A 27533-nucleotide genomic window follows, 5' to 3' on the forward strand; every position below is an offset into this window, starting at 1 on the left:
CTGTCCTGTCATCCATTCGTTCTTGTGCCTATTTACTAAACTTCTGAACTCTTTAAACTGAAATTTTGTACACAAATGCATTTTTAATAGAAAACCATTTCAATAGAAGAAAATTTTTACCTATCAAATCTTAAAAATTGCAATTTTCGGCAATTTATTGTATAAAAATCAGGAAATTTTGTTTTGAGATTTGTGTTTTCTATAATTGCAAAGTAACGTACAGACAAATGTTACTATACGGCAAATTGACCATTATATTTTTGTCTGTTATATAAATTTGGGGCTTTAGTCTAATTTTTTTCCGAAACTGTATAAGCATTAACTTAAAACAAAATGGTGAATGTTTTGCAATAAAAAAAACATAAAATTTTACCTTTACACACATAAATATGGCCGTCAAAATTTGTTTTCGGCCTAAAAGTATGCAATTACCAGTTATTACGTATATGAAATTCCTAATTTAATATTAATGTTCAAATTTTTCTTCATTGAATGTTCCTAACAGAAACATTACCGTGCCAACAGAATAGCATTAGACTAATTTATATTTTATATTAAACCTTTATCTTTGAGTTTTCAAGAATAACAATAATATATAAAAATATTCCAATATTAAATGCATTCGTATTTGTGTTAAAGGAAAAAACTTATTAATTTAATTTCTTTATTATATTTTTCAGTTCAGAAAGAAGTTCTTACTGTAGTACTGCAATATTGCATATTGTTCATAAAAAATCTTAAAATTATGGCAACTTCAGGTGATTATATGTTTTATGAAGAGGATGATGATGATTTACTTGAATTGGAAAGTATTTTTAACAACATCTATGATTCTTCACTAACATCTAAGGAAGATAATACAATCGAGGAAGAAAATTGGTAAACTACCAAAAATTATATAGGTACTTAAAATAAAAGTAATGAAATAAAAAAAAAAATTGTATTTTTTAGTGAAGAACATTCAAAATTTTTACCAATTTATGAAGATCCATCAAAAGATGATAATGAAATAGCAATAAAACTACTCATGAATCGGTTAAGAGATGGTCTTAATTTAGAAATGGAATACTTAGAACGAAAAGAAATTTTAAATACGAATTTAAAAAGTCCAATTACGATTTCATCTTCAATTCATAACAATAGTAATGAAAAAATCAAAATAAATTCTTCTGATTTTTTAATTTCTTCTTCTGAGATTTCTTCAATAAAACCTACAACATGCTGTGCGACTTCAGTTGATGGTGAAAGAGTTATTGAAACAGAATTAAATCAAGAATTAAAAAATTTATATAACAACAATGATTCAAATTTATTAAATCATAGTATGCTGTTTGAAAATAATGATGGTGACAATAATTTTAAAGAGAAGAAATATTTAAGAGAATCACAAGAATCTCCAGATTTATTTGTTGAATATGATAATAATGAATTGAATCAAATCAATGGCAACAAGTGCGGTGTAAATGATGAAGATGATGATTTCTTCTGCTTAAATAATTTTGTTACCAGCATGATAACTGATGATGACGACGATGATAAAAATAATGATAATAAGTCAACAGATACTTATGTTGAACATAATGAATTTATGTTATATAATTTAATTGAAAATGATGTTAATAATGTTGCTGTTCAAGATGACAATAATATTACTGATGATAAAGATGATGATGGCAATGATTACAATTATTTTGATGATCTTTATTGTTTACAAAAACGTAAAAAATATTTAATTGAATGTATTGAAGAGCTAATGAAATCATTGGTGAAAAATTTTAAAGAAACTGGTGATGTCTCCTTGTCAATTGATAATACCTCAAAATGGGATAATATTGAGTTTTCGGAACAAATGTAAGATTATTAAAAATTGTATAATACATTTTGTTATTTTACATACTTTTCAAATTTTTAATTTAAGGTTAGCAATACGAAATGAATCCGTATCCCGAAATATATCAATTAATAATGAGAAAACAAAATTTCGTTTTACATTAATTAATTATTTATTAAACGAGATATTAAAAAGATTATTGGCTGGTATAACTTGTACATTAAGGTATTGGATTATATAAAATAAATTTATAGAATAAAATTTTAATTTTTAAAAATATTATTTTTAGAGAACTATATTATCAAGATCCAGAATTATGTCAAGATCCAATACATCTTACTAAAGCTCTACATGATATTTGTTGTCTATTACAATGTACACCATGGGAACTTGGTATTCATTCATCATCGAAAGGATTAGTTTGTGGTTCATTATTAATATCAATTTTGGATAATATAATAATTGATTGTTCAATATTTCAAATGAGTGGATTTCTTTTACCAAAAGCAACTGAAACAATTGATATAATTGATTGTAATGCTGAATTTATTTTATTAGTTGAAAAGGATACAATTTTTGATAAATTAATACAACAAAAAATTTTTAATAAAATTAATAAAGAATTTATATTAATAACTGGTAAAGGTTATCCCGATATTAATACTAGATTATTATTAAGAAAAATTTTAAATAAATACAATATACCGGTTTATGCATTAATGGATGCTGATCCATATGGTATTGAAATTATGTTAACATATAGTTATGGATCTAAGGTATTTATTTGTATTTTATAATTCTGTAGCAATAAGGAATAGTTACTTTAGTCAAAATTAATGAAGTTTCGAGTAAATCTAATTAGAAATTTTCTAGTTTTTTATGAAAATATTTTAAGAACTTTAATATATTTTGAATTTATAGAAACTAATTAAATATTTTTGGCTAAATATTTTATTTTTTGCTTAGCCTGTTATCAGCCCTCATTATTTTAAGTGAGGACTTTGAATGTTCCGAATTGAGTTAAATTTCTTGAATATGAAGAAATACTTATGTGTATTGTTTTATCTTATTGCTACGGAATAATTATATTCAAATTTTATTCAAAATTTTTAATTACACATTAATATCATAAATTACATAGATTAGTTAAATTAGAAATATAAAACTATTTATTTTCTTAATAATTTTTTTTTTTAGGAATTATCATTTATGTCACATTGTTTAGCATGTCCAGAAATACAGTGGATTGGTGTTTTACCATCAGAAATTGAATTACTTGGTATACCATCAATACAATTAACAAATGAAGATAAAATTCGTATTAATGATTTATTAAAACGTCCATATATTAATGAATTAATACGTAAAGAATTAAATATTCTACTGGAATTTAATCGTAAATCTGAAATTGAAGGAATATCAAGTTTTTCATTTAATTTCCTTGTCAATAATTATATACCGAATAAAATTCGATAAAAATAATAAATTTTTTTTTCACATTTTGGAATTTCAAAAGAATTTTAATGTAACTACAATTTTTTTCTTCATTTTACTGGTTTTTCATACTCTACTTCTTACATTTCTTTATATACTGAACTCTTTATATAATTGAACTCTTTATATTGTATAACAAATAATAATTAAATTCGAAAAATTATATTTTAAAATTTATAAAAGAATTAAATTAAGTTTTTAATATTTTTTATGTTGAAGTTTTTTTTTTTTTGTGTTTTTTATTCTCATTTAAAATGCTTTTAAGTTTTTGTTTTTAAAGTTTTAAAAAGTAGAAACCTGAGAAGTTATTTAAATTAAACTCATACAAGTATTATTGGCCCTCATACTTTAATTTATGGACGCGAAATTAAGTTCGATAAAAAAAGAATAAATGAATGGATATAGCGATAAATACCTACAAATGTAAATACATACTTATATATAATTGTATATATGAAGTTAATATATTTGTTTTCTTAATTTGTATTCATTACGCGTATATTGCTTTAAAGTAATTATATAGAATGCGAATATTTTAAGTCGAAAATTATATATGATACTTTGACGGGATAATAAAGTGCGTAATTTAACAGATCATAAGTAAGAAAAAAAATGGAGACAAAAAAAAAAAACAATATCAAAGGAATTATTTGTCAAAACATTGCTTTATAAGGAGAGCAATCTGTAAAGATAGTTTTTTTTGTTTAAAGGCCTAATTTTTTGTCTAGATGAATATAAGAAATTTAATATTTTTAATAGTATTATATGGTGGTCACAGAAGCTATATACATTGTATTTAATTACTAAAAAATTATAATATTCATATTTTTTTAGTCGAGTCCATGTAAATTTAATATTTTGATTACAAAATTCAATTTTTGAAATTTTAAAGAATTTTCTGTAATAAAAGATAAAATGTATGATAAATTAAGCAAGTTCGGCTTAAAATAATGAAATTCTAAAAAATTATTACAATTTTTTAAGAATATTTAAGGAAAAATCAATCAAGTAAACTTATATTGAAGATTATAGAAAATAATCAAAGCCGTAGTAATGACATTCATGGCAGTATTCTTAATTAATCTAAACTTAAAACATTATTGTAAATATAAATTTAATTGGGCTTTAATACTTTGAATGTTTCCTACTTAGAATTATTTCTATGTAACTTTTAACAATTATATAGGTGCATTACGCATAGATGTTACGAAAAGCCAAAAATTTTCAAATGAATTTTGTGGAATTCTGTAATATAGTTTTGAAATTTTTATCAACTGCACAATCGTCATCAACAGCACAATAGCTTCAATTTTAAAATTCACAATATTTAAAAAATTAGACATGACCTGTACACATTATGCCTTTCAATATTTCCAATACAACAGATTGTTTAATGGTATTTTATGTAAAGATTCAACTCTTTCTTAATATACTTATATATGTCTGATAATTGCTCTAAATATTATAGAAACATAATATAACACATAATATAAAAGTAAACACATATACACATATTATTTTTTTTTAAATCAATGAGGTAATTATATAGTTTTAAAAAATGAATTATGTTGTTCTTTTATGATGTTTAAATAGCTTCCATATTATAATTGGTTCAATTAAATTTTTTAGCTTAAAGGTAAATAACACCATATAATATATTATATGTCGCCCTATAATAAGCTATATTATTTACAACCGTTTAAATTTAAAGAAGCAATTAAATTCTTGGACAAAAAATTATCTTAAATAATCTTAAACGCATTAATTATGTATTGATGTACATACATATACCGATTTTGTTTTCATTAATTTTCTATAAATTCAAATATTATAAATTATACGGTCGTTTTTGTTTGTATTTATTAAATGTAGTCATTAATCAATTTGTAGTATCTAGTACCTGTTACGCACTATTTTATTGATGAAAAGGAAACATGCACCTATTACCTATATAGTGCGTGCAATACAATACATATATACGGAAAGAATAAATGTCTGAATAAACTCTTGTGTTTTCATAAGAAAGTCTTATGAAAACACAATTATTTTAATCTGTAATGTAAATATTCCGATTAAATTTCGATTATTATAGTTATAGATTTCAAGTAAGTGCGTCGAAAAGAGAAATGTTTGTTTGTCGTTTTCAAATGTATGTATACGGCTTTATTGAAGGAATCACTAAAATAGAACCAGCCCCAATAATTTAAATAATCTTTAGATAATTTGTACATCAATCGGTCAATAAAATCATCAGAATCAGTTTTGAATAAAATTCAATCAAATTTTAAATGAACCTTTTGCATTGTTGCAGCTCTTTAAAGTTCCTGCAAAAGCTTTCTTATTGCAGAAATTTTTGAAAATTTTAAAATATATTTTACATATTTTACATAATATTTACAATAAGTCAAATTTATGATTGTGAATCATAAAATGAAACCAGAAACTGGTAATCACTGTTAATTTCTGCGTATTTGCACGTTATAATCATCCTGAGAATTTCACTCATCTGTCAAATAAATATTGTAATGTCATAAATTTATTAGCAAAAAAACAAATTAAGGAAAAATAAAAATAAATCGTTATGAAACAGTTATGAGAACTTATGACTTTATAAAATTATTATTTATATGTGTATATGTATGTAAATGTGTATATTATGGGAGCAAATTAATATTTTAATTTATATGCGACATTCATACATAGTTTTCTGTTATTTTTTTTTTGGTTTTATTCTTTCTCTGAGATTGATTAGAATGAGATTTTAAAATTTTTTTAATATACTGTTAGTTTTAGTATTTATTGAATTTTCTCCCTCCCATATTTTTGGCCGTTATACTTCACAATGTTACATACTTGTATATATTCACGCACAATCGTTGTGCATCTATAATTGTAAGAGTATATGTATAGTATAAAATAGGCGCGCCCGCATAATTGTTTTATTTCAATAATTTCAAAATAATATTTTTGGTATAACAAAAAAAAAATTAAAGAAAAAAATTGATTTTCTGTTCACTGTTCATTATTCGAAAGTTGCAGTTAAATCATTATTATACTTACAAGTTATACACAAACAATACCGTACATTACGTACATTATAATGAATCTAACGTTCCTCTGGCTTCAATAATTAATGAAATTGAAGTGAAAAAGATTTCTGTACTTTATTTTATAAACCTTATTTAAAAAATTTACCAGTCTGTTTGTAAAAGAATTTGTTTGTGCGTATGTGATATAGAAATTTTATTTTGCTTTTAAAAAGATCGTCTAGTATTTTTTGAATGATTTTGATTTGTCAATATAATAAGGCAATATTTTAGGGTATTATAATATTTAAAAATTGTTCATAATCTGAGTTCAAAAATAGCCTTTCATCACAACTTTTATAGGTATAGCAGTGGACTATTTTGAAAAAAATATGACAACGTTCTTTTTGAAAAAATATGACACTCTACTACTCCTGTTTTTAATAACACAGTGAAAACTAACATACATATTTAAATCGGCCGGAACAAATGTTATGAACCACACCTTCAAACCACTCCCTTGCAGCAAGCTAATCTTACTATAAGTGTTGGACACTCAAAGTGTTATACATTGAGAGTTATATGTTCTAAAACATTATATATAGTTATTGTGAAATTTAATTAAACTGTACGAAATAAGTTTTAGTAATTCTTTTTGTACAATCGATTAAACTTGTACTAAGAGAATGTTAAATACGAAAAAAGGCGAGAGATTTATTTTCTGTATATAAAATTTATATCCTATAGGGATGTAAATCAATGTTGTTATATATAAAGTAATTTCAAACCATTTTTTAGGTATATTATGAAAACTTGTGATAATTGATTTATTTTTTTTTTGGTATGCTTATAATAGTTTCTGTTATGACTGGACCATTAAATCACATAAGGAATCAGATATTGTACCAGTCGTCGTAATTATTATTATAAAGTTAGTTTTATATAGCTATATAAAACGTCGTGATGGGAAATTGGGTGATTGTTGCATGTAGTGATTTTGTTATTTCAAATATCATCAATTTATGTGCGCGGTATCTCTATGTCTATACAAATGTATATATGTACAATAATTTAATTAAAATTAAAGATTGATCGTGAATTGTATATACAATGTTGTACATAAAGTATTTTGTTATGTTTTTATAGTTGAAGCTGAAACTGCTCGTAAGCGTAACTGCTGTTGTAATTGAGACTGTTGTACATACATTTGCAGTTATTTTTATAGAGTGTTATATAACTTGAAATGGAATGCATAACTGTGAATTATAATGGGCAGAGTTTTTCTAAATAAGAAACGAGACTTGTGTAATATAAAATTCGGTGGCAATGGTAATGGATTCAACTGTTGCTGCAATTTAGAGATTATATAAGTTTATATTATATATTCTCAAATAATAAGAGAGAGAATACGCATTGAAAATATATATATACTGCACATTTATCACAATATTATGTACATATATGTGTTTGTAAATGCATTGATATTATGAGTATATTAAATAATATATTTTAAGGTTTAAATTTTTCATTAATAAAATTGATTTAAATATCGTGTGAAAAGTATTTATATTTTTTTTATTAAAGACTATAAAATTTATTGGATAAGGTGCTGGTAGGAGTTTATAATATGAGAGAAAAGGATAAATTATTTGGCAATTATTTGTACCTTTTATAAAAATATTTATGTAAAAATTTTGTTATATGACAGATGCCCATATAGTTATTAACACTATATGAAAGCCGCTTGAGAAAATTAATATATCGCACACTAATTTGTTAAAAAGTTTAGGTTGCAAAAAGTTTTTTGCAATTTTCTTGAAGTTCAAATATTTTAATTATCTATTATAGTAATTTATTAAAATATCTGAATTGCTGTAATGCATGCATTGCTTTATAACTATTTTAATTATTGACGCTTGATCACTATTTTGTCAAAGTTAAGAAAATTTCAATATTGTGTAGTGGAAAGCAATTTAAGAGAAAAACTCAGAAGTTAATATGAATTCCAAAGATTCGAATTTCAATAATTCTGCAAAAAAATTTTTTTTTTATATTTTGCTATAACTTTTTTGAATCTTAGTATTGTTATTCTGACGGAATGGTATGGAGACTGTACATTTGTTGGGAGAAATGACATAGAGACTGTACATTTCCTTACCGAATTGTAAGCCAGGATTGTTGGGACGTTGGGATGGTTGAAGTCGTGCGGAAAGTGCTCTGCGACACTACAGAGACTCCGCTAAATTCACGAGCGCTCTCGAGCAGAATTTAGCGAAAAGAACTGTTTCATGGTATACCAATGGATCTACTACTGGCCTATAGTGCTGGGTATCAGTTTTAAAGCTGCCACTTAGCACTTCTAACTAAACCCAGTTTTGGTAAAATGATTGTCTAAAAACAAACTTTATAGTAAAATGCTCTATATCAATTTTCCACATAATCTCTTTCTTTTTCTTTCTCTAAAACAAGAAAAAATATAATATATGAACAATATTGATTAAAGTTACAATTTTATTGATGATGCGTTATAATTAAATCCACGCGAATATGTAACATATGGTATTTGTAAACTATAACAAAAATAATATATGTATATGAATGTATCTGACATTTAAAAATATTTATTGAAATTTTACATACATACAAACATGTATGCATAATATTTTTCATATTTAACTATTTTTATTGAAATGATCAGAAAACCAGAAAATTTATTCAGACCGAATTGTTCTTATCGGAATGTTTTATCATTTTTGTTCTTATTAATGTATACATACAATATGGATGGTTCTATATAGAATAAGAGAATATATTATTCTAATATAAAAGTTATAGTTAAAAATTAAAAATAATTCTAGTGCCGACACATTCTAAATTGAATTTTAAATAAAATTGCAGAAGGGTTACCTAGATGAGTAGAAGAGTAATTTTTTTTTTTGATAAATTTTATTGTTGAAATCGTATAGGAATTAGGGGAGTTTTTTTTCTACTTTTTATTTAATTCTAATGTATGATTATATTATTGTTGCTGTTGTAACATTGTGTCAATCCAATTAGAGAATTATTAAGATTATAAAGGAAAATATACTTAGTAATATTGTGACTAACTCACTTATTGTCTGTCATTCTAAAATCTGAAAATATTTGAGTTAAAAAAAATTTTGTGTGATTTTATTCGAATCATACAAAATGTATGAATAATGTATGATGCGTGGTTTAAAATTAACTTTAAAATATTTATATGGGTGCTTAAATAGGGTCTTATTTGCTTATTATTTTGTAGGAAATGGGTATCTTTATTGTTTAATTTAACTTACAAGTGTTAAGTCTATATGAAATATAAAGTTTCAAATAACAAAAGAAATCAGTATTGTTGGTAATATTCGATCGGTTATGGGGTGTCACTCGGTAAAATCGAAATAATAAAAAAGAATTCAATTTAAATAAGTCACGCAAAATATAGTTACTGCTTTTCATTTACGTGATAGTAAATGAAAGGCAGTAGAAGGCGTACTAAATTTGCAAGGAACACAAACAAGGACACAATACGAAAGCATAATTGATAGATCACTTTCATTTTGCGCTTGTTTAAACTGCTTCAAAAGTTTTTAACATTAATATTTTTTTTAATAAAGTTTAAGTATATACGAAGATCGATTAAAATGCACTTCTTTTTAATGACGGAAGAATTTTTTCCTGTGTGTGTACATACTTACATGCGATTATTTTGTACACACAAAAAAAAAATTAATATAATTTATTCGAAATAATCGGCAATAAATTTTATAAGTGAACTTCTGGCTTTTTTTTTTGCCTTCGTATTTTTAAATCGCCTTTTTTTTTACAAATTTGAAATGAAAACGAAATTTTTAATTTCCAATAACAATATTGTCCTTTCTATACAATTTATATCAAGGATCTTTATGGAATATGAAAATTATTATGTTATTTATTTGCGGTACATTTTATATTTTTGTTCTATATAAAAAAGAATTTTATCAGGACTTTAAAAAATGGTATTCATTCAGTTGTGACTCATCTTCCACTTAAATTTTAAATTGTTTTGCATGTTAAAAAATTGTTTTATTATGCAAATTTTTTTGTAGAATTTTGTTTTTTATAAATTTGAAAAAAAAAATTAAATTGTTTAATTTTTTTAGTTGAAATGTAAATATTTAAGAAGAATAATTATAATAAAGAATTTATAATTAAATGCACTTATATGAATTAGTTTGGGGGAGATTGCAAAAGTGGAATTTTTGAAATAAATTAAAAAAATAATATTTGTGATGTTGGATGTTATTTAGGAGGAAAGAAGATATTTTATGATAAATAAATTTTTGATCGTTGATTATTTAATTACAATTAATTTTAGAATTTTTTCTTGCTCTAACTCAATTGGAAATTTCAATTCAAAACTTAATTAACTTTTCCTGCCAGAGAGCAATTAATCAGTTAACTTTTAAGTAATTTTATGTAAGATTTATATATACGTTGTATATAAAAGTTCTTTTCAAATTAAAAGAGAGAGAAGAGACACTGACAGCTATTCATAGATAGCTACGTAATATATTATATGCCATCTACATATACATATTATTCACTATTTTCAAAATTGTTATTTGCGTGCAGCTTAGCTACAAAATAGCTTTAGTTGCGAATTTTTTGCATTCAGGTTTATAACTAAGAGAAATCTTATAGTTCCAACCAGCACATATGACACAAAAATATTTGTTTTTGTGTAATCTTTTTAAAGTTATGATGCTTTTCACTGGCGCTAATGGTAAACAAAGTCCGTATGTCAATATTTTTTCCGATGTGGCTTTATAAAATTTTGTTATTTTCCGTTCGTGATTGGCCAACTGAATTTCGTGATTGGCCAATTTTTGTGTTACGTTATATATTATTAATGATAATCGAGTTAAACATTTTAAAAGCAGTGATTTCAAAGTTAATTTAAGGTGAAATGGAAAAATTGAAATTTTTCTTGCAAATAAGCTATCTTAAATTATTGTAATTGTTATACAATAAATCCATTTGGAGTTAAAAGAGATAATAATTATGTTTTAAAAATATTACTTCTTAATAATATATAATTAGAATATAATATATAATAGGTTTGGTTTTTAGGGAGAGTTTTGCTCTTAATTAAGGCTCTGTTTTTTTTCTTTATAACATGCGCTTGTCATCTATTTTCTATTCCCTATTTTTTACTTTTTATCTAAAATAGCCTCAATTTCTGTGCTAATATTTCTTCTTTTATATAATTTTAAAATGAGAAATTATTTTAACTTCCAGAAAATTTATGTGTATTCGATAATCAATCAAAAAATTACCTATAAAATTCACAATAGTCGATCAAAAACTTCAAAATGCATATTCTGTAAAAAACAAATAATATTGATTGTCAAATATTTGAAAAATTTCCAAAACTTCGATTTACATGATTTTTTACATACATAAGTTTAAGAATTCTTATTTAACTAACAAGAAATTTATTCGATTTCAAATACTTTATTTAAAAGTTTAAAATTTGCAATATTAAATAAATTGAATTGAAAAACTAAAACAAAAAATTTATTCAAAAATAAATTGTAAAGATAAATAATAAGAAAAAAAAATTCAATGGAATTGGTCAATATTCTTGTATTTTCCATATGGTGTGTGCATATAGACGAGTATAAAAAGATATTGAGTTCAACTGAATAATTTTATATCCTTCCAAAAAGATCTATAGTAGAATGTAATAATTTTCTTTTGTTTTTTTTTTTTTTCTAAATTATATGTAGAAGAAATATTATTATTATTAAGTATAGATAGGCTATAGGTATTATTGAATTTTTTCTACCAAAAAAACCCCATCAAGAGTCAAAGAATAACAATTTTATTATTCGTAGAAACCATAGTAATCTTTATACAATTTTTATGACTCTATTTTTGACTGATTTCTATCAGCATTTATACATATGGCACCTCAATTTTTTTTCTCGATTTTGTCTTGTATGTTTTCTCGTATTTTGTTGTTTCTATAAAGCTATTATTGATTGTGTATGATTTTTATTATACGGAATCATATACATTTAGTTTTTTACACGTATTTCGTCTTCCTATTGTGAATGCAACTATAGCAACTATAGTGATTTTTTTGACCATTTTTAATTTTAACTCGTTTATATAGCACTTTTTCAAGTCAATTCTTAGCATTTTTAAGTTTTATCTAAATCAATGAAAAAAATATAAAATTTATATAGGAGAATAGTTGGTTTGTGCTTATTTAGATATGCAAATATAAATATGAATGAAAATTTGTGTACATGTATGTATTTTCAATGTGCGCAATGATGTAACAGTCAACCAAGTTATATATGCATATTGAATAAAATATTTTATGAAAATTTGAATGGAGATTTTAGCAATATGCTGTATATCTCTTAACATTTTTTTTCCATATTGTGTGTAATGAGTTTTTCAATGATGGTTCGAGCAGTGTTGGTAGATTTTAATAGTATGAAGAAACGACATTCCTAAAAAAATAATTATATACGTTCTTTAAGAGAATAACGCTTCATTTATAAAACTTCTCTAAATTCATACATGGGGCTGGATAAGAAATTTTTTAAATTAGACATAGTTGTTACATTTATGTACGAAAAATTGCTTAATTTGCATTAACGTTTTAAATTACAAATTATTGTCAAACAATTAAAAGTAGATTCCAAATTGACTGGTTTTTTACGGGAAATTTAATGTCAGCTTGACTCATTTAGCGATACAGTTCAAATTTTCTTAATAATGCAGTTAAATTTACAATTATAGATATTGCTCTTTATTGACTGTTGGATTTATTTGACAATTAAAATTTTATTGCTAAGCAAATTACATTTATGTTGACGCTTTTTTAAATGAAATTTTAAATCAAAATAAAGAACATGATTTCGTTTTGAGCCTTAAAATAATTATTATATTAATTTATGAAAATATTGCATACATTCAGGCAACACACGAAAATCAACTTTGGAATTAAATTTGAAAGAAAACTTAAGAATTTATATTAGTGAATAAACCCTATAACTACATTATTTCTAAAATCTATAAAGAAATAATAGAAATAAAAAATTTAATAAATAAACAAAAACAAGGAAAGAGACAAAAAAAAAAGTTCACGCGGTTTTTAACAAATAATTGAGAATGATATAACGTTAAATTTACGCGATTAAACGAGAAAAGATCAAAATTTTCGCGAAAAAAAAAACAAAGCAAAACAAAATAATTTTAAAAATAAATGAAAATTGTGAAAAGAATATGTGCAATTGATAGAAAATTTACTATTACAACTCAATTCAAATGTTGAACCATTTACTCACTACATAATAGTAGATCAGATGAAAAATATTAAAAAAGAGAAGAAACGCTCAGTTGGAGATATTTTGTGTATATATATGGCTCTTTTGAATATTACTGTCTTTTTATTTTTGCTTCGGATAAATTTATATAGTAGAATCTTAGGGGACATAAATAAAATAAGTTTATTTTCTAATATTTTATCTGTACATATACGTATGTATTGTATATTTGGTTTATATGACGAGTATATATGCGGCAAAGTGTTGTCAGACTTTGCAAATATTTTGTGTTCATATTTTGTACATTCATGTATTATTTATGTAAGTTAATATAAAACATAAGTGTATAAACGATGAATCAGTTATTGAAAAAAATAAGGTGAAATATGCCACAATTGAATTTAATAAATATATTTACAATATATACGTATATTGTGTATATTCATGTGTTTTATTCATACAATATAAATATATAATTGGATTGGATAAAAAGTTACCAATTATCTATAAGTTACGAGTAATATTAAAATACTATATATGAGTTTAACTGAACAAAAGCAAATGTTCCAAATATAGTAAGATCAAATCAAAAGATGAAGACAGGACATTCAACTGATCGAAATGTTGTCGAAATATGGTCGAAATGTTTGACCCTCGGAAAGCCTAATCATTTTTTTGTTCTTATGGACATATTGTAGTACGCGATATTTCGAATTTTTAGCAATACTTTTTTAAAAGGAATTTGTTTTCGGACCTTATAAATAACCAGTAGAAAATCGTGTTAAAGAATTAAATTAGCAGCTTTAAGCTCTCGTAGATTTAAGCTCTCGTTGCTTCAAGCCCTCGTTGTTTAAACGTGTAATAGTTGGAGTGACATAATTTTATTACTTTCCTTACAACATTTCTAGTACCTAAAATTATAGAACTTTTCAACCTGTCTACATATTTAACGTAAAAAAAATAAAGACTAAAAAAAAAAATCAACTTTTCAAAAATTTATACGAAAATTGAAAAATTTCAAAAATCTGATGACCCTAATGTCATTATAGAGAAAAATAAAAAAAAAAACAAGAATTTCCCTGCAAAGTTTTAATCTATGTACAATTATTCCTATAAGTTTAAATTTTCTATTTTTGTTGATTTTTCTATACAAGCACATATAGTTAAGTGTTCATCACCTCGGCTACAATTGCTTTCTTAACACTACACTAAATTTATTCTCTATTTGCTTGACTCAAAACTATCCACATTCAAAATGTTATGTAAGTATGTAGTCGCATATGACCATGTATGTATGTATAATCCACCTGAAAAAAAATTTTATATTTACTAGAAAATTTTTTTTTAAAGAATTTCTTGAAATTCCAGAAAAATCAATTCCATTTAATTTTTTTTTTGTTTGCTCACTTTGAATCGGGATTTATTGAGAGCATCCTAATTTGTTTTTCTTCAGGTCACGTAAAATTCCATAAATATTTTCAACGAATCAAATTTATTGTTAGATATCTAACTGTCAAATAATATGTATGTATGTACATATATGTATATCCATACATATATGTACATAAAAAATTGAATTATTTCAAAAATTTGTAAGAAGATTAAATGAAAAATTAAAAAAATTAAATAGTAGTGAAAATTTTTGGTGATTTAAGGAGTACTGAAAGTTAAGTCATGAGTTCAATGGAAATACAAACAATTTGAGTTTTAATTATTAATTTAAGTAACGTTCTCTGTTGCTTATTGTAACATGGGGTGAATATTCTATTATTTTTTTTCTATGGTGTAGCAATCATCTTTCAAGGATAAAATATGTGTTCATTCTGTGTATGAAGGTGTTCATGCAACTAATTTTGTGAAGAGAAGGGAGTGTTTAAAAGGAAAAATTTTATGATTTTTTTAAAATCGCCGAAACAGACTCTATTAATTTACTTGTAATTTTAAATTTTTCCAATTGATTCATGAATTTAATGTTGAATAAAGCAAAATGGAATATGTTTAACCAAGAATTTACACAACTCATTATAAAACTAAAATAAGAATTTTAAGAATAAAAAGAATTTTAATCTAAAATTAATTGAGGCTTATTTAAAATTACAATTTCATTTCGAATAATCAAATTTTAATTACAAATTCTTTTATTTATATGTCCGCTTATATGTTTTTCTATCTGAATGTTTGCTATACGTATGTATGTATATATATATATGTAGAAGAAAATATAATAAAAATTACTTTAAAGATCGTGTCAATTTAGATAGAAATCTTAATTGGCCTCGAGGAATTTATAAATTTTTCATATAATATTGCGGACATTCTCATATAAATAGAAACAGAAGAATAACAAAATAATAGAAAAATAACTGCGGAACGTAAACGATTACACGAATGTAGTATATGTATATGAATCCTTTACAGTTATTAATTGTTAATATATATAGAAAAATATAAAAATTCATATATATATGGTTGTTGCGGTACATTAAAAGTTTGGTTCTTATTTTAAATGCACATATAAAATAATAAGTAAAAAAAGGGGTTTTATTTTTCTGAATTTTATTTATTCCAAAAAAATAAAAAAAATAAAAGGGATCATTTTTAGTTTTGTTTTAATTTTTGTTTTTTTTTTAAACTCAATAGAGGAATTCCGTTTTCGGTCAATAATAATATTGTTTTTGTCAGTCATATTAAGTATATACCAAGAATCCAAGGGGAAAATTTCTTTTACAGTTTGTATACATGCATTCATATATAGAGAAATTAATGCCATAATATTTTTTCTATATGCATATGTGAGTATGAAAGTTATTTGAGTGCATTGTATACGTTATAATTTTATTGCAATTAGAATTTTTGTTTTGTTATCTTGTGTCTGATGTTATTTTTTAGTCAAATTGCTCGTACATATAAGGATATATGAATGATATGGAATTTATTTTATTGAATAATATGAAAATGAATGTTTGAGGAAAATTTATATAGAACAATTTGTATTTTAATAAATTTTACAAGAAAGTACGTTGGAACAGAATTGAATACTATTTTTCATAAAATTCATGAAGAACCTTGAATATAAATTTTTCTCTATATACATAATTGTCATACTTCCATATTGAATTTGAAATAGAGCTCCAATAACTTTAAATAATAACGGTAATATTGTATTTCTTTAATAATTTAACAATTACAGCTCAATAACATGCATCATCTATATTATTACCTTATTACAGCAATTTTTAAATAAGATTTTCAAATTTGAAATAATTATACCTTATCTTTTGAGGAAACCAGTATACAGTTGAGTTGAAAACCCTATAGCGGCTAAATTAAAAATTTAGTGTTCATCTTTCAAATCAGTACATTAACTATATGTATGTGTATAATCTGAAATCAGCAATATATATATATATAATAGCAATTTGCCCTGTTTACACTGGTATGCATTGAGTGTGTCCACAAACCTTTCTTTATGCTTCTCACATTTTTCCTCCTATAATAATAAAATTTACTTGCTGAAGAGAGGATATGGAAAGTACAAAGTAAAAGATGTACAATCCCTGAATGTATATTTGTGTGACTATTTACTACTCATTTGTAGAATTAAAATGTTTGATTAGAGATATCTACCGCCAGAAAGTTATAATAAGAACAGGCTATAAAAAATGTAAAAGAAATATAAAAATTAGTATGTAATACATTTGATAACCGATAATTTTTTGATTCCGATTCCGAAATTTTTGCATACAAACGGTGTTTGCAACATTATTAGTATATTTTCAATGCAGTATTCTTAACGTTAACTGTTTGCGATTTTAAAGTGTTTACATATTTAGGATAATTTTCATAACATAATGTATGACAGATCTAACAATCGATTTAAACGTAAAAATATTTTTTCTTAGAAATTATTGATTTTCAAATATAAATATTTGCTAAATGAATCTTTTATAGAATATCAATTAAAATTTCAGAGTTTCAATATATTTCAAGAGTAATCCCTATATTTTGTTTTTATTCGCAAGCAATATCATTCAAAATATAATTTTAATGTAGATATGTGCTTACTTTAAAATTATTATCGATTAAAAAATTATTCAATACCTATGAATTTATATATACACAAGTATATCAGAAATAAATTTATACGCAGTACATACACATACATACGAGTACTTAAACAGTTCTTATCTTTTTCTTAATAAATGATTCCTAACGAAAAAAAAAACCGAAATGAAAAATCAAAAACAAGAGAAATGAAATTTATTTATCCAAAGGATTATTTAAAGTAAATACTAATTACTCAATTAAGATTTTTATCCTTAAAGAAAATATTTATCAAACAGAACAGAAAGTGTTTATCCTTTTTGCGTACATAATATTGTTTATGTATATACAGACGAAAATCGTTCTCTAAATAATAAAATTTGTTAAAATATTTCTCCCCTTTTTTCCATTTTATCCTATAAACATGATATACTATACACATATATTTAAATGTATATCACCCCCTTAAAAAATACGCCCCATTGTACAGGAGTAATTCAATGCTTATCAAAATATAATTTGTATATCCTTTCATAGAGTCAAAATTCAGGGTTATAAATTAATATTTTGCCCTGCATTATACAAGGTGGGAGCGAATCAAAACCTTTGAATTAATATTAAATACATATACAATGATTTTTAACCTCCATTAAAATGTAAGGAATAAGTGTAGTAAGGAAGTCTTCCATTAAAGTGTAAGGAATGTGTGCATATATGAATACTTATGTTAGGTGTACATAAAAATGATTCTAAATTATATGTAATATGTTTATTTAAAGTTATATTTCTTACTTATATCTCACAGTAAACTCAAATATTATATGCCATGATATTAAGATCAACGCGTTAATATTTTTATAAAATTAATTCTTATGGCACTTAAGTGGATAAGTGCAAATGATTTGAAATCTTTAAGATATATGCGTTAGAAATTATAAAGGAACGTATTAATGGAATACAGTGTTTCTCAAATTAGTTTTTATGAGAAAATATTACGATTTGTTGATAGTTATAAATGTAAAATTTTCATCAATTTATTTTATTAGAAAACTCACATTCAATTACACCAATTAAAGTAAGCTGGATGGATTTTTGTATTTTGGCCTAAATATAAAATTAATAAAAAATTGGTGGGCTTAAATTAAACGCAAATCTAACATTCTACTTATGTTTGTTTTTATATTTTAAAAATTTTACAAATTTTACAAATTTATTTCACAAATTGCGTCAAATCAAATTTGAAATATTACGAACGGAAGAAGATTTTCCTAAAACATTGTGTAAACACATATTTGTTGATCTAAAGCGACTTGTTCAGAAATTAAAATTGTATTGTTATCAATGTAATGAAAGAATCCCTGTTATAAAACAATAAACTTCGAAAATCAGTTATACATATATTATGTACATAAAATGCTAATAATATGTGTAAATATACTATAATATACATATGTTTAATAGTTACATACATACATATGATGTGTACATAACAGATTATACAATATATGAGTGGAATTGAAAATTGCGATATAATGACAATAGGCTTTTTTATTATATAAAATGGCAATTTAAGTCAGGTTGAATGATTCGTTTGATGTTATTATTATTATAATCATTATTTGTATACTATATAACGATAATAATGATGATCATTATCATTTATTTTCTTCTTCATTATCGGCTATCATTATATATATTCACAATAAAAGCATTTACAAGAGTGTTTACATGTTATTCTCAACTCTTATAATCTTTGTTGTATTTTCATGTTGAATAATTTTGAAAGGAATCATCGTTAAGGAATTTCTTTTATGAATAAAAATAAAAAAAGGGATTTTTGGTATTTCTAAGTTGTTTGTCAATATCTGCTTGTACATATGTAGATATATTTATACATCTATGAAGTGTATGAATGCTTAAAGGTACACAAGAGAAAAATCAGGAAAAAAAATTCTTTGATTATTAATAGTTTTTAGAATTTTTTCTTTGCGTTTTTTAATTTATTTTCGGTATTTGTGCGATTTGAAAAAAAAACAAAAGCAATTAAATGGTCAGGTTTTGTATTTATTTTCAGATTTAGATATTTTTACTTTTGTGTTCGATTCAAATAGTCAGAACAATTGGAATACATATAGATAAATAAATTTAAAGGATTAAAAAAAAAGTTATCAGTTTTGTTTATGTTATAAAAGTAAGATCTAGAATTGTAAAAAAAAAGGAAACCAAAAGAGGAAAAGAACAATAAAATTAATAATATTTTACAAAACAAAATAATAAGAAGAAAAGCAAAAGGATAATATTAATGATACTGATAATTTTTTTTTGTTCTTGTGTTTAATCCTACTTTTATATTAAGTCGGAAATTGCTTCTATATCAGATTTTTCTGATAGGTGTAATAAATATGTTGTAGAACACATAATATAAATTAAATTATGTATATCTTACATAATTATTTAAGATGAGATTAACAGTTATTTCAAGAACAAAATAACCTGTTCAATATTCAAAATAAACATGCCTATATCGACATAATTTTATTATCAAAAAAGTTATTACATTCGATTATTTTTATATCATTATCGAATTGTACATAAAATCGATTTTTGGACAATGGTTGTTAATAAATTTAAACTATCAAAATGAATTAAATATAAAGTGAAGCAGAAAAGTTGCTTTTACTAAAATTAAGTTCGAACCTGGAGTTCATTTTTATGCAGTAATAATTATTATTAAAACTGCATTGCACATGCTAAATACGAATTTACATAGACGTCTTGATATTCATAAATGAAATATTTTTGAATGGTTTATTTGATTTATACGTCAAAATATTTCTTAATTCATTCAGTGAAATTTTAATTTCAGTGAACTTGCGATATATACATATGACAGGCATCAAAAACTTTAAAATGGCACAAAATTGGATTGCAAATTAAGTGAGTAGTAAAAATAAATTTATAATGTCGTAGATGTCATTTTACGATAATTTTACAATATTTTTTTTGGGAATATATCAAGTGATATTTCAATATGTTTTACGTTATGTGATCATAAATGTCCATAGATTAAATGAAGTCACTAGTTAAATTATTAAAACCATTTTAAATAAACATGTCAAATTTGCAAATTTCATCAAATAAAAATTGCATACATAAATGGTTGTAATACTTTTAAACAGAAATGTAGCTCAATTAGTCAACCGCAAACTTTATGTGTGGGATCCATTTCTAAATAGGTACGTATGTGAAAATGAATTTTTAATTACAGAAAATATTTTTCATAACAAAAAAAATTTCAATTGCCACTGGCAAAAAAATAACTATTTTAATAATATTCCCATGTTCATAACTTTTTTTAGTCGCCAAGATTTTGGCTCATAAACTAACAAGTATTATACGAAAAATGAATAAAATTCAAAATTTTGAAACTCCTCTATTTTACTTCGTTCACTTTCATATCTAATATCTTAAATTTTTTTTGATGTCCGTTCTTCCAAACTCATTTTACTACCGTTCTCTAACAACAAAAGAAGAATAAAGAGTATTATTTTGAAAACATGTGTATAGAATGCCGGAAGAAAGACTGCCAAAATCAATAATGAGGGCTACACCAATGAATACGCGCAGCAGAGGCAGACCTAGGCTCAGATGGAAAGATAATATAGAACAGGACTTGAGAAAAGTTGGCGTTACCAACTGGAGAAGCTGTGCAGCCGACAGAAATCTTTGGAGGATGATTGTACAACAGGTCAAGGCCCACCCCGGGCTGTAGCACCATATGATGATGATGATGATTTTGAAAACAAAAAAAAATTGAAGAGAAAGTTCAATAGGGTCAATATAGTTCTTAGATATTGAAATAATTTTCCCATCGATCAATGCATACCTATAAATACATTTTTAAATCATTATCATCGGTATATATTGCATCTACAATATATACATATAGGTAAAATCATTGAGATCTGACTGAAATTACTTTAAACAAAAAGATTTAAATCATTAGATATTGTATACAAAATGAAAATTGATTGATTTTTATAAATGAGATTTAAAAAATTTTGAATTTTTTTTTTTGAAAGTTAAGTTTTATCGCCCAATTTGTGTTAGATCGAGTTTTATATATTGTATTTTATATGTTTTACATTTATAATAATTTGTTTTAAGGTGTATAGGATCCTCCTATTTGTGTCAGTTCATATTATCGAAACAATAGAACAGACGCTACTTGAATTTTTTACTTTAGTGTAGAATCTTTTTGGTTAATTACTTCATTACTCAAGCATTTTTAAGAACTTATAATTGGAGCGCAAAGCTGCACAAAATTTTAGAATTTAAATTGATTACGTAAGCTTTTCCAAAGATTATTTGATTGTGTTTGGAAAATACATACAGAATATCAAAATGCCCCTTTTCAGCATAAACTTTCCTAATCAAAACTATTAATAGTTTCAAAGAACATTGGTCTAATATTAATTTTATTAAACAAATCCTCAGATCTTAAACGTTTTAAGTAATTTTTTTAAATTATAAAAAAAATTATGAAAATTTCAATAATTTTGTGATATATGATTATAACAGTTACAAAATTACTCGCTTGAAAAAAGACTAATCAACGTCATAATCTTAAACAGCTTAAAAAAAACTTTCAACAATAATCGATTTATTTATTTAGGCGCCACTAGGTTCTATTTAAACTCCAATTTTTTTTTTAATTTAAATTTTGTTAATAGTAAAATTTTCATATCATTTGGACACGTGATTTATGATAAAGAAACCATAAGATGAAGAAAGATGATTTGAATATTTTCACCTATATAATATTTTTGAAAAAAAAATGGTTTAAAAAAAAGTGAATTTGAAAAATTTTCAATTTATCACAAAGTAATTAAAACTCTTGAGAAATTGAAAAAAAAATACAAAAAAAAATAGTTCCAAAGTTATAAACGTTTAACTGTTTTACGTAATTGATTTAAAGGCTCCAATCTTTTGTTTGTTTTTTTTTTTGTTGAAATCATTTTTTGATAAATTGATTTTTTTGACATATTCGTGTTACATATTTTTTAATAGAAATAAAAGTACTTTGCCTTGCCACCTTTAGGTTTTTTATATTGTTGATTTTATTATATGACTTCTTAAATCGTAATTTGAAACCTTAGCTGGACAGTTGACATTTCAGCAATATGTTTTATTCACATTGCGATCTACATACATTAACTCCAACATATTATTAAATTAATTTATTTTTTTAAAGAAGAAAATACATACGAGTACAATTGCCTTCAAATTTTTATGTAAATAGGAATTATAGCCGTTCCACTACTCGAAAAAACATCTGATCAAATGTCAAAATTTTTTCATATGATGAACACAGTTGCATAATATAATAAATGAAGTCGTATCAGAGCAGTTTTATTCATTTATTACGGCTATTTACTTATCCTTAATTTACGACAAAGTCTGATTATTGTTTACATATAAGAATAAAATTATCTCACACTCTACGTCAAATTTAGCGATTTGTTACGCAAACTATAAGTGTAACCAAGATAAAAGTCAGCTGATTACGGCTCCAAGTTTCCCCAAAAATTAATTGCCACCATTTTACTTTCAAAAATTTGACAGCAAATCTAATGAGAATAGAGTTATTGCTGTTATACTCCATTAAGCAAAAGTCTGATGTCAAACAAGGTTTACGACTTGCATCAAACGCAGATTAAATGGAAGATTTTGTTGTATATGTAAGCAGTTACTTAATGAAAAATGAGAATTTCAGCAATAACTATTGTTACTTCTATTCTGGTATTGAAATTTATAATATCTTCGTTTTATTTTTGAAATTATCAATTATTTTCATATAGAAAATATTTTTTCAATTTTGTTGAGGATTTTAATATTTTACTGTGTTTTGTTTGTTTCATTTGTTTTGTAGGTCAAATACTGAAATATGATTAATTTATAAAATGTCATTTATTTTTTATAGATTTTCATAGGTATTGATTTTAATAAAAAAATTAATTTTCTGTTCTAAAATTTGTAATAAATTATATGTTGTTTAAAAAGTAAAAAAACAGGAAAATCAGAACAGGTAAAACTAGACTTATACTTGATAACTTATAATTATTATATCCAAGAAATATATGACGCCTTCAAAAAGCTGTATTAGCGAGATGACACATTTTTTCGTATTGATCATATTCATTTTTTGCACTGATGGATACACTGTCTTTCGCATAACACTATAACGAAATTTGGACAAGTATATAGTACTTTTCTTCTCTCTGAAATTTATAATTGTGAAAAATGTTGTTTTCAAAATCAATCATTAATGTTGTCCAACCGAGCTGTATAGCTAAACGTGAAACGACAGTTGCTTATTCAAAATTTAATAATCAACGTGTAATCAACGTGCAAAATATGATAGCGTTTTAGTGGAGAATTGCCTTCTGTGACGGCAACACTGCCTACAAATAAAAATAATTTGTCAAATGAAAATGCTTAGTCATCAATCATCATGGCGCAAATCTGAAATTACTGTAAATTAAACATTTGAAAATTGTGGCAATTTTTTTATTCAAGAAGCTTATGTTTTTTTAAATATTTATATTCAAGTGGTTAATTAAACAAATGTATTCTTTAAAATACGAAACTATGAAAATAGAGGAGCAACGCGTAAGAATAATATAAAATTTTAATATCAGTTTTTCTAGATCAACATATTTTGCAGGTGCTTTATGGATACATACATATTTTTTCACCTGGTAATTATTTAAATACATAAAATTCTATTAGGATTCGAAAATTACAAGACATTCATTATTTTATCACTAACATGCTGCTATAGTCTGAAAGTATTGAATTAAATCAAATTAAGTCATCAATATTCTAACATTGTTTCAAATATCTATCAAAAAATATGAAACATAATCCTTTTATTTTCAGCTTTAAAACCTTTTGACTTCTGATTCATTAATTTAAAACCAGAATTGAAACTTTGTTTATTTTTCTTTGTAAATATTTGAAATGGACCGCAAACATATCCTTGTGCTCTTTTTTTTATAAATGATTAACAAAAGACAGTATAAAAATTCATGTCAAGTTTACCATTTTAGAATAATAGTTTGCTAGCCATTAAAAGATTTTTCTGAAACAATATTTCTAATGATCAAGTTTCTTGAAACCCATTATGAACATTCAAAGAAGGAACAAGTCAAATTGATGAACAAAAAAATATTACATAAAATGTTTAAGAAATGCGCACAATTCTAAGATCAAAAAGTAAAGATTAAAAAATTTTAATAAGAACATTATCCTTTTCATATTCATTATTTAAACAAATAGATATATATACATAAATGTACGCAGTAAAAATAAAACAAAAAAAATTCTCAGCAGGTCCTTTCCAGGTGTAAATTATGTTTTCAATACTTTCAAAAATATTTTTGATATATTTAAGTATCTTGCATTTTCATAAATTCAATACTGAAAAGGATGTAAAACATTTTGAGAGGGTCAAATAGTGTTTGCTTTAAAACTATCAAGGACATGTGATTTCACAAGATTATCTTAATATAGAATTTATAAAATTTTTTGTGAAGATTTTATGTTGATTTTAAACAAGAAAAGGAACATAAGTACTATTTAAGGGCTAATGGAAAACGGACAATTCTATAATAAGGATATGGTGTTAAAGAAAATTATTATATTGAAACACGCAACTCCGTTAATGTTTCATGAGAATTTTGTTTTTTGGTTTAGGTTTTTCTATATAAAATTTTTAAAATTGTAATATGTTTTGGGTCAATTATAAGATTAATAAGCCACGCGCGTTCTTAACATTCGTTTATTATAGAGATACTAGATACCTTCATAAAAAATAGGTGATAAAAGTCGATCGAATCTAGAAAGACTGTTTAATGAAAAAGAATAACCTTTTTGTTTTTAAATTCCCTTAGGGTTTTAAAGTGTAAGAAAGGTGTGGTTTGAGAATTTTTATAGTGAGTATAGTGAAACATTTAATTATCGTTAATATGTAATAAAATGATTAGTAATAATCTTATTTTTTATTATTTTTAGCTTATTTTGGGAAAGGTTTTGCTTGATTGTGGGAAATTAGAAGAAGCGTGGGAAAGTTATGATGAAACTTTTAATCGCGGATCTCATATACTTTAGGTAATTTAATAGCTTTGTTGAATAAATATTTAATAGTGTAATTAAGTGTAATTAATTAATTATTGCGTGTTAAAAGATGATTCTATATTGCGATTTACTAATTTAGGATCCAGTTACAATTGTACGTACATTTGTAACTGTATGCATGTGTACCTATTCCTAAAACTTTAATATCGATTGTAATCTACATGATAATATTGAAGTAAATTTAAATTTAAAACTTGTAGTATTTTTTATTACATATGTATATTTAAATTTAGTTGAACCATAAACATTTTAGAAATTTACTTGTTTTGGTGGACCATGTATTTCTGGGTTTTAATTAGTGTCCAACAATGTGGTTTGATTTCTGTATTATTTCGGTATTAGGGGTATTAATAATTCGGTTGATTAAATGCCATTTTATCTAATATTTATTTCAGTTAGTAATTAATTTTATACAAGTAGGTATATTTTTATTATAAATTCTTAGAAATTTTGGGTGTTCTTCATTTTCTACTAATTCATAATTGGATCAAGATTAAAAAAAAAATTTATTGAAATATTATTAAATTTCATTTAATAATAACCTGATACAATCTAAAATAAAAATTGTATTACTATTAATATTACTAAATTTTTATAGTTAATTTTCAAAGGTTTTATGGTTTTAAAAAATATAAAGGACATTTTTATGCTATAAATTGTCGTAATGTCAAAATAGAAGAGCAAATACAATAGTTTACAATTTAAGTACAAAAGAAAAAAATCCTTTTAAAATAATAATATCTTCGTTTTGTTCTATTATCCTTAATACAATCCTTTTGTTCTATATTATAATAAAATATGAAGTATATAACAAAATACCGAATTTATTAGTCACACTTCTACTTTTTTTTATTGTATTGAAGAAGAAAACTGAAATTGAACAATACAAAAAAAAATAAATACTTCTTCCCTTATTTCCAACTGGGATAAAAATAATTTTATGTATGAAAAAAAAAAAAGAAAATTTTTTTGGGGGCTTGAAATTCCTTCGTTTTTATTGATGTAAGACATTTGTACTTAAAGTACAAATATGATCCTTAATTTCAAGGAGGTCTCAAAAAATGATAATGCTTTTTTATTTTTCAAGGATTTTCATTGTTATATGCACTTGTTTTTAAGAAATTTTTATTATTGTTATAATAATAATACTTATTGTTATAATTGTATGTTATATTTAAAGTGGTTGGTATTTACTGAACGATCATAAGCTTATTGTATTTATTATTTATAATTTATTTATAATAATCAAAATATTGTCTGCTCTTATTAATAATTTATTAATAGTTTTTTCTGATTAATTTTGATGTTATTTATAATTTGTACCTAGTCATATCATTTATGTTACATAATATATTTAAATGAATTAAATGTATTAGGCAATTTAAAAAAAATACGTGTTATTTTGATTTTAAATCTTACAGGCCAAATTGTTGGAATTTATTATGGAATTTATTTTTATTATTATAATTGCATATGTCAAATGTTTGGTAATGCAAATAGACACCAAAATTCTTAAATTTTTAATACAAATAATTATGTTTCGAGTACGTCTCTTATTATTATATTAAATGAAAATTTTAGAATTAGAAAATTTTC

General features: G+C 24.0%; 1 protein-coding gene across 1 annotated transcript; it reads left to right on the forward strand.

Annotated features, from left to right (window-relative positions):
• Positions 1 to 745: 745 nt before the first annotated feature.
• LOC129609453 (uncharacterized) lies at positions 746 to 25910 on the forward strand. Its single transcript, XM_055521366.1, has 6 exons — positions 746 to 879; positions 952 to 1851; positions 1919 to 2056; positions 2121 to 2607; positions 3029 to 3178; positions 25815 to 25910. The coding sequence occupies exons 1-6, from the start codon at positions 746 to 748 to the stop codon at positions 25908 to 25910; spliced, it is 1905 nt and encodes a 634-aa protein (XP_055377341.1).
• Positions 25911 to 27533: the final 1623 nt, after the last annotated feature.

Source organism: Condylostylus longicornis, unplaced genomic scaffold (assembly GCF_029603195.1).
Source record: "Condylostylus longicornis isolate FDR11 unplaced genomic scaffold, ASM2960319v2 ptg000039l, whole genome shotgun sequence".
NCBI lineage: Eukaryota > Metazoa > Arthropoda > Insecta > Diptera > Dolichopodidae > Condylostylus > Condylostylus longicornis.